The sequence below is a fragment of the Oncorhynchus clarkii genome, chromosome 23 (genome assembly GCF_045791955.1).
Source record: "Oncorhynchus clarkii lewisi isolate Uvic-CL-2024 chromosome 23, UVic_Ocla_1.0, whole genome shotgun sequence".
NCBI lineage: Eukaryota > Metazoa > Chordata > Actinopteri > Salmoniformes > Salmonidae > Oncorhynchus > Oncorhynchus clarkii.
The window spans coordinates 296,386-307,670 of NC_092169.1; the positions used below are offsets into that span (position 1 = coordinate 296,386).

The 11,285-nt window shown below is 40.3% G+C and overlaps 1 protein-coding gene across 3 annotated transcripts; it reads left to right on the forward strand.

The window, feature by feature from the left end:
• Positions 1-6,538: 6,538 nt before the first annotated feature.
• On the forward strand, positions 6,539-9,866 carry LOC139381658 (zinc finger protein 511). 3 transcript variants are annotated; one of them, XM_071125342.1, is made up of 7 exons: positions 6,575-7,093; positions 7,686-7,759; positions 8,468-8,669; positions 8,793-8,926; positions 9,077-9,216; positions 9,306-9,358; positions 9,696-9,866. In XM_071125342.1, exons 1-7 carry the CDS (start codon positions 6,899-6,901, stop codon positions 9,702-9,704), a joined length of 807 nt encoding a protein of 268 aa, XP_070981443.1. In that variant the 5' UTR covers positions 6,575-6,898; the 3' UTR covers positions 9,705-9,866. The 3 variants fall into 3 exon arrangements, with proteins under 3 accessions (XP_070981441.1, XP_070981443.1, XP_070981442.1); XM_071125340.1 differs by having other exon boundaries at positions 6,539-7,093; positions 9,077-9,358; XM_071125341.1 differs by having other exon boundaries at positions 6,692-7,093; positions 8,799-8,926; positions 9,077-9,358.
• Positions 9,867-11,285: the final 1,419 nt, after the last annotated feature.

Sequence of the window (11,285 nt, forward strand, 5' to 3'; positions counted from 1 at the left end):
CCCACACGGAGATACAGTGAAAATAAAAATCTTGTTGATTTATCAAGACCAGTCCCCATGCTTGTCTCAGAGTAGCGCTATATCTTGACCTCTGAATGCGGTCTCTTCCATTAATATTTAAAGAGTATTTTCCAGTAAGCACTTTGTTTACCTTCATTAGCCTACTTTGTTCCAATCTGTCATTCAGTGATATTTAATCCCATAAAATAATTTGTTATGGATCCATAACGAAATAAACATTTGCTTTTTGAAAGAGTATTTTTTCATTAACGAAAGCATAAAGATGCTGATGAAGAAATACAGAACTGTACAGTATATGGTTTATCTGACATTTTGCGGTTGTATGAGGTTGCCCACATGCACTTTAAACATTTGAATAAAGCATTTAATGGATTGTGACTCCATCTCCTTAATCGCCCTCTTCAACGCGTCATTCTCCGCCTGACTCTCCGCCAATGCCGCCAGACTCTCTGTCGATGACGAGTGACACTCTGCCAATACTGCCTGGCTCTGGACCAATGCATCAGCTGTCCCTCGTATCTCTGCCCTCAGATAATGTTTCTCTTTCTGCTGGTCTGCCTTCAATGACTCGATCTCGGTCTTCAAAGTTTGAATCTGATACATGTGCACCTTCATCAGATGAGCAGAATGGTACCGCCCTGAGCCACCATCGATTAGTGGCCTATGATAGAAACGGTAGATCAACTAAGAATTAAAAGTGACTCCAACACACAAATGCTGCGTACAGAAACACATTTTAAGAATCCAGCAAAACTAACAGCTTTTTATGGGAACCATGCGTTTTTTCGGTGCGGCCCATTGTCCAGCCCTTTGTCCACTGATCTCCACGGATGGTTGGTTGTATGATCTGCAAAAACACATTCACGTTTTTAGTACGCAATCATTTTTTATTTCACCTTTATTTAACTATCAATTTTATTACACAGTAAGGCTACAAATTGATCTTTTTTTTTTAAAGAAAATGCACTGAAACCAAAATACTTTTAGTTTTGGTGATCCTCTCAGCTCCGGCTCATTTTCAAGTCCTCTGGTGGTTACGGTCCTAACCCTGGAATGGGTAGCACCATAGAAAGAAGCTGGCTTGATGAAAACAATGTCAATTTCGTCTCTTCTCTTTGGTTGCAATGTCATTTTTTAAAGATAAACGGCTCGAGGAGTACTGGTAAGGTGTGACTTTCAGCTTACAATAGGCCATAAGTATACAGCAGATCGCCGATTGTCCTCACATTGATTATGCTGTAACAGCATACTGTAGCAACATGACCAGGATCTCTATTAATTTAAGTGAGCAGATTAGGGCCTTCAGGATGAACGGAAAATCTAGTACAGCCAATGTTTTGTTTTAACCAATTAGTATATTTATTTGAGTTTAACCACAATATTTGTTATATTATTTGTTCTGTCTTTTCTGGTGGACTAAACTGAAATTGCAAGCAACTTTCTATGGCTTGTTTAAAACCATAGTGATATTGTGGAGATGATTTCAAAGTGTTTAACGCTGATCAATTGCCTTGCACAAAGTATCAAAATACAGAGAGGTGTTGGAAAGAGTCTATTGTCCTGCAAATAACCCATAATGGACTATGAAAATAACCAAAAAATGTCTTTATTAAAGAGTATCAGAAAGAATGTTGGTACTTATTTATTTTGATCCAAAGCTGAGTCACTCAGCTTTATGTAGGTGCGGGGGCTATATGACTGCGCCATCAACTTGATTATTTAGCAGACATCCTTTGATTATATTCAGTCAACACATACAGTGCCTTGCGAAAGTATTCGGCCCCCTTGAACTTTGCGACCTTTTGCCACATTTCAGGCTTCAAACATAAAGATATAAAACTGTATTTTTTTGTGAAGAATCAACAACAAGTGGGACACAATCATGAAGTGGAACGACATTTATTGGATATTTCAAACTTTTTTAACAAATCAAAAACTGAAAAATTGGGCGTGCAAAATTATTCAGCCCCCTTAAGTTAATACTTTGTAGCGCCACCTTTTGCTGCGATTACAGCTGTAAGTCGCTTGGGGCATGTCTCTATCAGTTTTGCACATCGAGAGACTGACATTTTTTCCCATTCCTCCTTGCAAAACAGCTCGAGCTCAGTGAGGTTGGATGGAGAGCATTTGTGAACAGCAGTTTTCAGTTTTTCCCACAGATTCTTGATTGGATTCAGGTCTGGACTTTGACTTGGCCATTCTAACACCTGGATATGTTTATTTTTGAACCATTCCATTGTAGATTTTGCTTTATGTTTTGGATCATTGTCTTGTTGGAAGACAAATCTCCGTCCCAGTCTCAGGTCTTTTGCAGACTCCATCAGGTTTTCTTCCAGAATGGTCCTGTATTTGGCTCCATCCATCTTCCCATCAATTTTAACCATCTTCCCTGTCCCTGCTGAAGAAAAGCAGGCCCAAACCATGATGCTGCCACCACCATGTTTGACAGTGGGGATGGTGTGTTCAGCTGTGTTGCTTTTACGCCAAACATAACGTTTTGCATTGTTGCCAAAAAGTTCAATTTTGGTTTCATCTGACCAGAGCACCTTCTTCCACATGTTTGGTGTGTCTCCCAGGTGGCTTGTGGCAAACTTTAAACGACACTTTTTATGGATATCTTTAAGAAATGGCTTTCTTCTTGCCACTCTTCCATAAAGGCCAGATTTGTGCAATATACGACTGATTGTTGTCCTATGGACAGAGTCTCCCACGTCAGCTGTAGATCTCTGCAGTTCATCCAGAGTGATCATGGGCCTCTTGGCTGCATATCTGATCAGTCTTCTCCTTTTATGAGCTGAAAGTTTAGAGGGACGGCCAGGTCTTGGTAGATTTGCAGTGGCCTGATACTCTTTCCATTTCAATATTATCGCTTGCACAGTGCTCCTTGGGATGTTTAAAGCTTGGGAAATCTTTTTGTATCCAAATCCGGCTTTAAACTTCTTCACAACAGTATCTCGGACCTGCCTGGTGTGTTCCTTGTTCTTCATGATGCTCTCTGCGCTTTTAACGGACCTCTGAGACTATCACAGTGCAGGTGCATTTATACGGAGACTTGATTACACACAGGTGGATTGTATTTATCATCATTAGTCATTTAGGTCAACATTGGATCATTCAGAGATCCTCACTGAACTTCTGGAGAGAGTTTGCTGCACTGAAAGTAAAGGGGCTGAATAATTTTGCACGCCCAATTTTTCAGTTTTTGATTTGTTAAAAAAGTTTGAAATATCCAATAAATGTCGTTCCACTTCATTATTGTGTCCCACTTGTTGTTGATTCTTCACACAAAAAATACAGTTTTATATCTTTATGTTTGAAGCCTGAAATGTGGCAAAAGGTCGCAAAGTTCAAGGGGGCCGAATACTTTCGCAAGGCACTGTATATCCACAGTAAAACGAGTGCTACATCGACATAACCTGAAAGGCCACTCAACTTGGAAGAAGCCACTGCTCCAAACCCTCTATAAAAAGCCAGACTATGGTTGGCAACTGCACATGGGGACAAAGATTGTACTTTTGGAGAAATGTCCTCTGGTGTGATGAAACAAAAATAGGACTGTTTGGCCATAATGACCATTGTTATGTTTGGAGGAAAACTGGGGAGCGCTGCAGAGAAGAATGGGAGAAACTCCCCAAATACAGGTGTGCCAACTTGTAGCGTCATACCAAAGAGGACTCGAGGCTGTAGTTGCTACCAAAGGTACTTCAATAAAGTACTGAGTAAAGGGCCTGAATACTTATGTAAATGTGATATTTCCAAGTAGCATTTGAGTCCTGCCTCAAGCTTGACTGACACCACTGGTATAGAGATGGACACCATGGAATACTGCATAAATCCTGTCTTCAATCATTAATTTCGCTAAATGGATAGACTATACTTTAGGTCTATTCAATAGTAGCTTTTTTGTATCGTAGGCTAATTGTCCAGTCAAAGTAGCCTATACTTATACAGAACATTTCCCTGACAATCAAGGCTAGGATACTGCATAAATAACAATGTGTGAAATTGCTGGGATGTAATTTATCTGATGCCTCCCATCAAGCTATATGGCGAGCTGCTCTGCGCCCCTGCATTGTAAAGGCATAGTAGCCTACGTATTTGGACAAATAAACGTTGTAAATCATAGCTTAATAGCATTGCCAACTTGGCTGTTGAACTGTGAGGCACTTTTCCCCGGGAATGTCACCTAAGGTGATGCAGTCCAGGAGAGACCGGACGGGTCAGGTCTTAAACACTAAAGCTGCCCATCTGAGAGTTTCAAAGGACACATCATCTCATAGGTCTGTTGAAAGAGCTACGTTTTTATATCATACCTAATTATTGATGTAAGTTGATAGGCTCATCAGAAATATCCAGATCCTGAAATTGACAACTAGAAACTGTTCACCATTGGTTATGACCACTGTGTAGATCATTGGTCATTGGCACAAATTTTATCTGCCCCCGGCTTGCCTGCCCATGGTAAATAATACCTCTATAATTGAATATCGAATGACATTCATGCTTTCCTGTAAAATCTATTGATTGTTGTCTAAGCTCGTAGGCACTAGCTTGTGGTGATGAGTTGCATGTTATTGAGCCTATCCACAAGACTAAAGGTTAAAGTGCTTAAGGTTGTGGAAGTGGCTGTCTCACTGACCTAGGCAAATTTGGACTGGTCATATGACCCACTACAAAAAGTTATGCTGTGGGTTTTATGGCAGCAGGTGTTGGGCCAGTAAGCAAAAGGTCACTGGTTCAATTCCCAGAGCTGAATAGGTGAAAAATCTACTGATGTGCCCTTGAACAAGGTACTTTGCCCTAGTTGCTACTGTCTGCTAAATGACTAAAATGTAAATGGTGTATTATAACCCAAAAACCTCCACCAACTGGAAGGGGTTGAAAAAAAGAAAATCCATAGGTGACAGGGAAAACTAATTTAATCCATTCAAGTAAAAATTGTACAAAACCAACTCCCTCTTCAAAACTCCATATCTCAGGCTCTAGGCCAGGGCCTGAGAGGGTGGTAATGGCTTGTGACAATACTCTATTTCAACTCCTCCACTGAGAAGTCTTTCAGTCCCAGGAGCTGCATCCATAATGATATCTATTTTCTGGGACTTTCTCTCCACCTTGGCAGTGCCATTAATCACCATCGCTATAAAGGCCACAAAGTCCACCTTCTTAACCTTTAAAATATCTGGGTCCTGCAGTGAAGGCCTATTCACCATGGACTCTTCAGGAGCACCATTCGAACCCTCAACCCTTTTAACAGTTGCTGCATATGAAATTCTCTGGACAGCCCTGACTTTGGCCACCTCATTGTCTTACACCTTTGTCGGGTATTCCAAAGACGTGGCTTCATGGTTCCCACCACCATTGCAACATGTCACATTTTCATCACTTTTAATATGATCCCTTCCACAACTTGTACATCTTGGCTTCTCCCTTCTGCAAACACTTGAAACATGTCCAAAAGCTTTAGTGATCACACTGCATTGTTTTTGGGATAAATGATCTGATGCTGCAGTTTATATACCCCAACTGCACTTGAGAAGGGAGAGACTCAACATCAAAAAACTAAAGAACAGATACTTTTCACTTTTTCTTCATTCACCACATGATTCACCTTATATGCATCAATCATTCCAGGAATATTTATTATCTCTGCAACATCGACTTCCCTCGAGACTCCAGATATTACCCCCCTTGAGTGGGCCCTGTTCTGAAGAGACACACACGACATGTCAAACTTCTCAAATTGGGTAAGATGCAACACACGTTCCTTCTGATCCTCAGAAGTACAAAATATCTAAACAAGCCTGCCTCTCGTGACCCTCATAGCCTTCACTTTACCCAGGACTCTCCACCAGTTTGGATATCTCAAATGGATTCTTCAATTTTGGTAAGAAGGGACATTCTCAGCATTGTACGCTACTTTGCTCCATTTCCCATTCTTTTAGACAATATTACAATTCTCTTTGATTACACCGGTATTAGACTCAAGATCCACATCAGCGTCCGCTTCCGCAATCTTTTACTTCTTCTTCCAACATCTGTTCGCCACAACAATGACTGTCAATGATGACATCATTGGAATGAGAAACAAAAAAACAATCAATAGGCCTAAATAATCTTTACCTGTTTATTCGATTACATAATACGTAAGATAAAAATCATGAAGAACCCATTTACAATTTGTGTAGTTAGAAAGTCACAACTATTAATTTGCCAAAACGTGTGGTGCATGGGTTGAACCAGAACTTATAATTAAAAACAATATATTTGAATAATCAAACCATTATTCAGTTTCTCGTAATTTAATATTTCCTTTAATTTAAACAAAAACTAAATTGTTCGTGTTGTTTGACTTCAGATTCAAATCAAATAAACAAAGAACGATCGTTTTGTATCATGTCTAATATGAAATACTAATTGGCCAAAAAGTACACGGACCTTTAAATATATTTTATGTCAATTTCTAACTGATAACGACGAACGTTTGTTGTAGACTAAGTAGGTAACGGTTGAACTGTCGCACGTTTTGAACGTCATGGCCGTTGTGACGCGGAGGCACTTTCCGCGTTCAGAACAACTGGGAACGAGGTACTCGTGAAGCTCCGACTTCAGTGCGTTCAAAACAACTGGGAGCTCGGGAAAAACAACTCAGTCTGGGAAAAATAATTTTGTACGGTCATCCAACTCCGAATTCCAACCGGGCCTCTTTCTTTTTATTTGACTTCCTACTTTACGAGTTCCCAGTTGTTTTGAACGCGGCAACTGTGCCTTGGCATTTACACTGCCATGACGTTCAAAACAACCCACTTTTGTCTTTATCAGTTTGTCATGTCCGAGAACTTGGTAGTGACATAAAATCATCTTTCGCAAACTAGCTACAATGCTGCAGCCTGAATTGATACAGCTTTTGACAGCGAGTGATTTGGTTGATTTACGAATCGACGCAATTCCTAAATTGCAGGTGGGCTTTAGACCGGGGAGTTTCTTCAGTTCGTTCAGATCACAGGACGGGGAGGCGAAGTTAACGTTCATTCCACAACAAATACTGCTCAACAAGGACCACGAGTTGTTTGAGGTAATCTAGCTGCTGCTGCTAAATCTATAACTGCTGAAAAATTGAATGTAGACTATGTGTTCTGTGCTATTCACCAATGTTCTCTTTAGCATTTTGATGACCGCATATAAGGAAATGCAACCAGGTCTTAAGAGCGTTTCATATTATTCTGTCCATTTAAAGTACTATTGTATTCATTTGTTAATGCCCATCACTCATTTCGTATATGTAACAAATTCCCATTATGTTACGAATTTTCAAAACGTTCAATATTTTAAGTATTTGCTAAACGTATGATATGTTCAGATTCTAGTTAGGTGGCTAGCTGGCTAACTTTAGCCAGGCTAAACTCTAAAATAGTTCAGGTTAGGGGAAGGGTAACAATCTGTCTTATGTGACCATAGTAATTGTATTATATGCTATATAAGATGGGCTGTTCGGGGTAATAAAATGTATGTTTATAATAACTAAAACAAAACAAAAAATTACAGTGTGGTAATACACCATCATTACCACCACAAGCAGTGTTATAGTCACATGCAGAGAAGCTACAGCAGTGTAACTGAAAATACTGGTGTGTGTGTGTGTGTGTGTGTGTGTGTGTGTGTGTTAGGATGGGGACATACATAGACACCTGTACCTCCAGAACCTCTCTACCTGCCCAGCTCATGACTCACCTACAGCCAGGTAACAATATTATCATCACCATGGTGATCAACAACAGATTTTACAGTATAACCCATTCACATGGGTTATACAGTGGGGCATGATAAATAATTATGTATGTGGCATAATGTTACAAATAGCTGATGACTGTTAAAGAGCAGTATTTTCAGATAAGTTTACTTAGTCAGGTGATAGACTTGAGTCAGTTAAAAAAAAGTTTTAAGAAAGTCAAGAGGCACGGTTGAAGTAACAGCTTTAACACAGTGTTCTGGGTGCATGCAGTCACATTCACAAATTCAAGATGCTAAGACAAGTCACATTCAAGATATGATGGCTTCCTCAGTCTTGATTTTTCAATGTCTTCCTGGCACAAAACATACATGTATTGTCAGTGTCTAGTTTCTGCTAAATGGCATTAGGCCTAATTGATAGAGAGCTGATCTTCAGCTTCTGTCTTCTCACATGGAACCAAAATAATATTTTGACTTCAACTACTTTTTTATTTCTGTTCCATGGTGTCCAGAATACAGATCAGCAGTTTAAATTAGTTCAAGGTTAAATTGTGGAGGGAATCATGAGACTGTGTTCTGTGATATCTGGAGAAACACTGACATAGTACTTCAGACAGTTTTTAGTTAGGTTACCAGATTTGGCGTTGAAGTCATTAGAATAACCCTCATGTTGACTTTTCTGTATTTCACCTCCCCCCCTCCTTTTTTTTTCTCTCAGGCAGTGTGAGTTCAGGTGTTATATATCTGGCTGTAGCCAGGTGTTCAGTACTGTGGAGGACTATGAGCATCACTATAACACGCTCCACAGACACGTGTGTTCTTCCTGCCAGAGGTCGCTGCCCTCCGCTCGCCTGCTCGACATCCACATCCAGGAGTGGCATGACTCGCTTTTCAGCATTCTGGCTGAAAGGCAGGACATGGTAGCTAACATACATGCACACAAACGCATGTGCACACACACTCACTATGTTGCTCACTCTGGCCTGGACTTGGACCAGTCTATGCACACTGTTTCTCACTCTCTCTTCCCCCCCCCCCCCAAGTACCAGTGTCTAGTGGAGGGGTGTGGTTCGAAGTTCAGAACCAGAGAACAGAGGAAAGACCATGTGATCAAGATCCATAAGTACCCTTCTGACTTCATGTTCGACAAGGTGAAGAGGATCAAGAATATCAAAATGTAAACACAAATTCAAGGGTTGTTCTCACTGTGTCCAACAGGTGGTGGAAACGTGTCAGAATGAGTCATCTCTCAGCATTCAGGACTGGGTAAAATCTGTGAATGAAGTATGTGTGTGTAGAGGATAAAACATTCCCCTCTTTCTTACAGAGCGAAGAAGAATATGCTGCAGAAAGGCACAAGTATGGAGGTGTCCATGAGTGTGAGTGAACCTGAGGGTGTGTGTGAGGTGTTGTCTGACCAACCAGAGGAAGAGGAATATATGGAGATAAATCACTCTCTCGAACCAGGTATCCTGGACCCTGCCAGTAACCCAATTAACACAGTACAGCTGTCCACAGATCATGATACTGCCCCAATCCTCTCTGTCACCATCCAGCCCACCACAAACCAACAGAGACCACAGCACAACAGAGAGAGACATTCCTACAGGTCGGTATTCACTTCAAATCTCAAATGGCACACTATTTCCTACATGGTGCACAACATGATTCTAATGTATTTCCCTTAGACCTACAGTCGATGTGTAATGACCCTGAATGCATACATGAATATAGAATAATATATTTCAAGTGGGACTGGTGAACTGCAATGCCTTTACATAGTTAAAAAAATATAACAAAAATTGCAGACTATGCAAAATGAAGCCAAGTCCCACGACAATGGGAGGGGTATAGCTGGATCTACATAAACGCTGTCGTGGGACGCGGTAGTGCACTTCTCAGGAACGGACTGTGTATGTTTAGTGGACTGTGTTCTGTTCCACCAGGGTTCCTAGGACGGTGTGTTTCGGCCAGGGTTCTGTCCAAGGGTTCAGAGGTCATGGCAGGAGGATTTAGAGAATCTTTAAAGGTGATGAGTCTCAGACAGGATGCGACCCTTGCATCGGTCTGGTCTGGCGTGTGTTTTAAAAATAATACAATAAATCATGTTTGTTTAACTCAAGGTGATGTGTCAAATGTTATAGCACTGGTAATACCCTAGCTAGCTCTACACCAATTTAAAATAAGCTACTAAAATCATTCCAATCCAGATTGAAAAGGCAAAAGCGATTACAGACCTGCCAACATACACGCATTTTGCGTACCAGCTACGCAATTCTCTGTCCATGTATGCAGGTACGAGATCCAAGTTAAAAGTACGCAGAAATTAATACAGTCAGATTATTATTATTTTTTAAATGTGTACCTTTTTGTAAAAACAAAATTCATAAAAAATAAATCCACTGAGTAAATCTAACATCACGATTCTCGAGCTGCAACACACAGACTTGTACGGAGTTTGTGTCAACGGACATGGAGATTAATACATCATTACTCGACGTAGCTACCCCGTGTCTGCCCCTCCTGTTTGTTGTGATGCCAGGTTTGCCGACTGTCAGCTGTACGTAAACACATGGACAAATCCCTTTTCAACTCTGTGTTGTGGAAAGGTAAACACTAATTGCTTCAAGCTAAAGTTAGCGAACATAAGATGGACATTCAGTGGGCTCTAAAGTGCCAGCAGTTCACTCACATTTGTTAGTGAAAGAAATTAAATGCAAATATGAAAAAGAACTGGTCGCATTTGTGTGAGTGTGATATACATTTAATTCTGTGTCCCATTAGTTGTATTTTCCACATAACATTTTGAGGATCACGCAACCTGATAGACTAACTGTGATCCACGTCACAAAAAGCATTACAAAAGTATAATCAAAAATAAATGTAAACATCATGGCATTAAATGGAGTCGGGAGTTTAGAAGACTGGGCGATGAAGAATGAATGAGTGTCCGGTGTTAGCTATAGAGGCAATGCTTCTAAAATGCCTTTGTACTAGATTTGAGATCAATTTCGAAAATCTGAAATGATGTATATGCAGCAAAGAAATACAATTAGGCACCTTTACATAGGCTGAAGCATCGGACTCTTCTAGTGAACAGTGTTCAGATTCCCTTTGCAGTAGCCTACTTAAGCTTTGTGTAGCCAGTTTGTGGTCTGTGTCGATGCAATGTTTTAATTTTCTTTTTTAATTATTAATTTATTTTTCCCAAAAAATGATTTAGCTTTTAGTGTTGATTAGGAACCGTGTCTAAAAAGCCAATACTTGTGAGCTGGCCCTAGTGGTTGGTCCTGTTTGAGAGGTGACAATGCGTTCCTCTACTATAGAGACTAAACTTGGGGGCATGTGCTAATTATCTACAATGTTTTTCTTATCTCCATTCTACACTGTACATGTAATGGATTAAACATAGACAGTCTGTTAATTCCACAAAACATAAATGTATTTGATAAGTTCTGTACTCATCAGTATGAATCTGTTATTTATGTTCTGTAAATAGCTTTTCAGAGGACTGATCCGAACCAGGTGTCATCCAT

Coding starts and splice junctions, on each gene's coding strand:
- LOC139381658 (XM_071125340.1), top strand. CDS start 6,899: ATGCTGCAGCCTGAATTGATACAGCTTTTGACAGCGAGTGATTTGGTT. Junction 7,760..8,467: donor CATGACTCACCTACAGCCAG/GTAACAATATTA, acceptor TTTTTCTCTCAG/GCAGTGTGAGTTCAGGTGTT. Junction 8,927..9,076: donor AGGATCAAGAATATCAAAAT/GTAAACACAAAT, acceptor TCTTTCTTACAG/AGCGAAGAAGAATATGCTGC.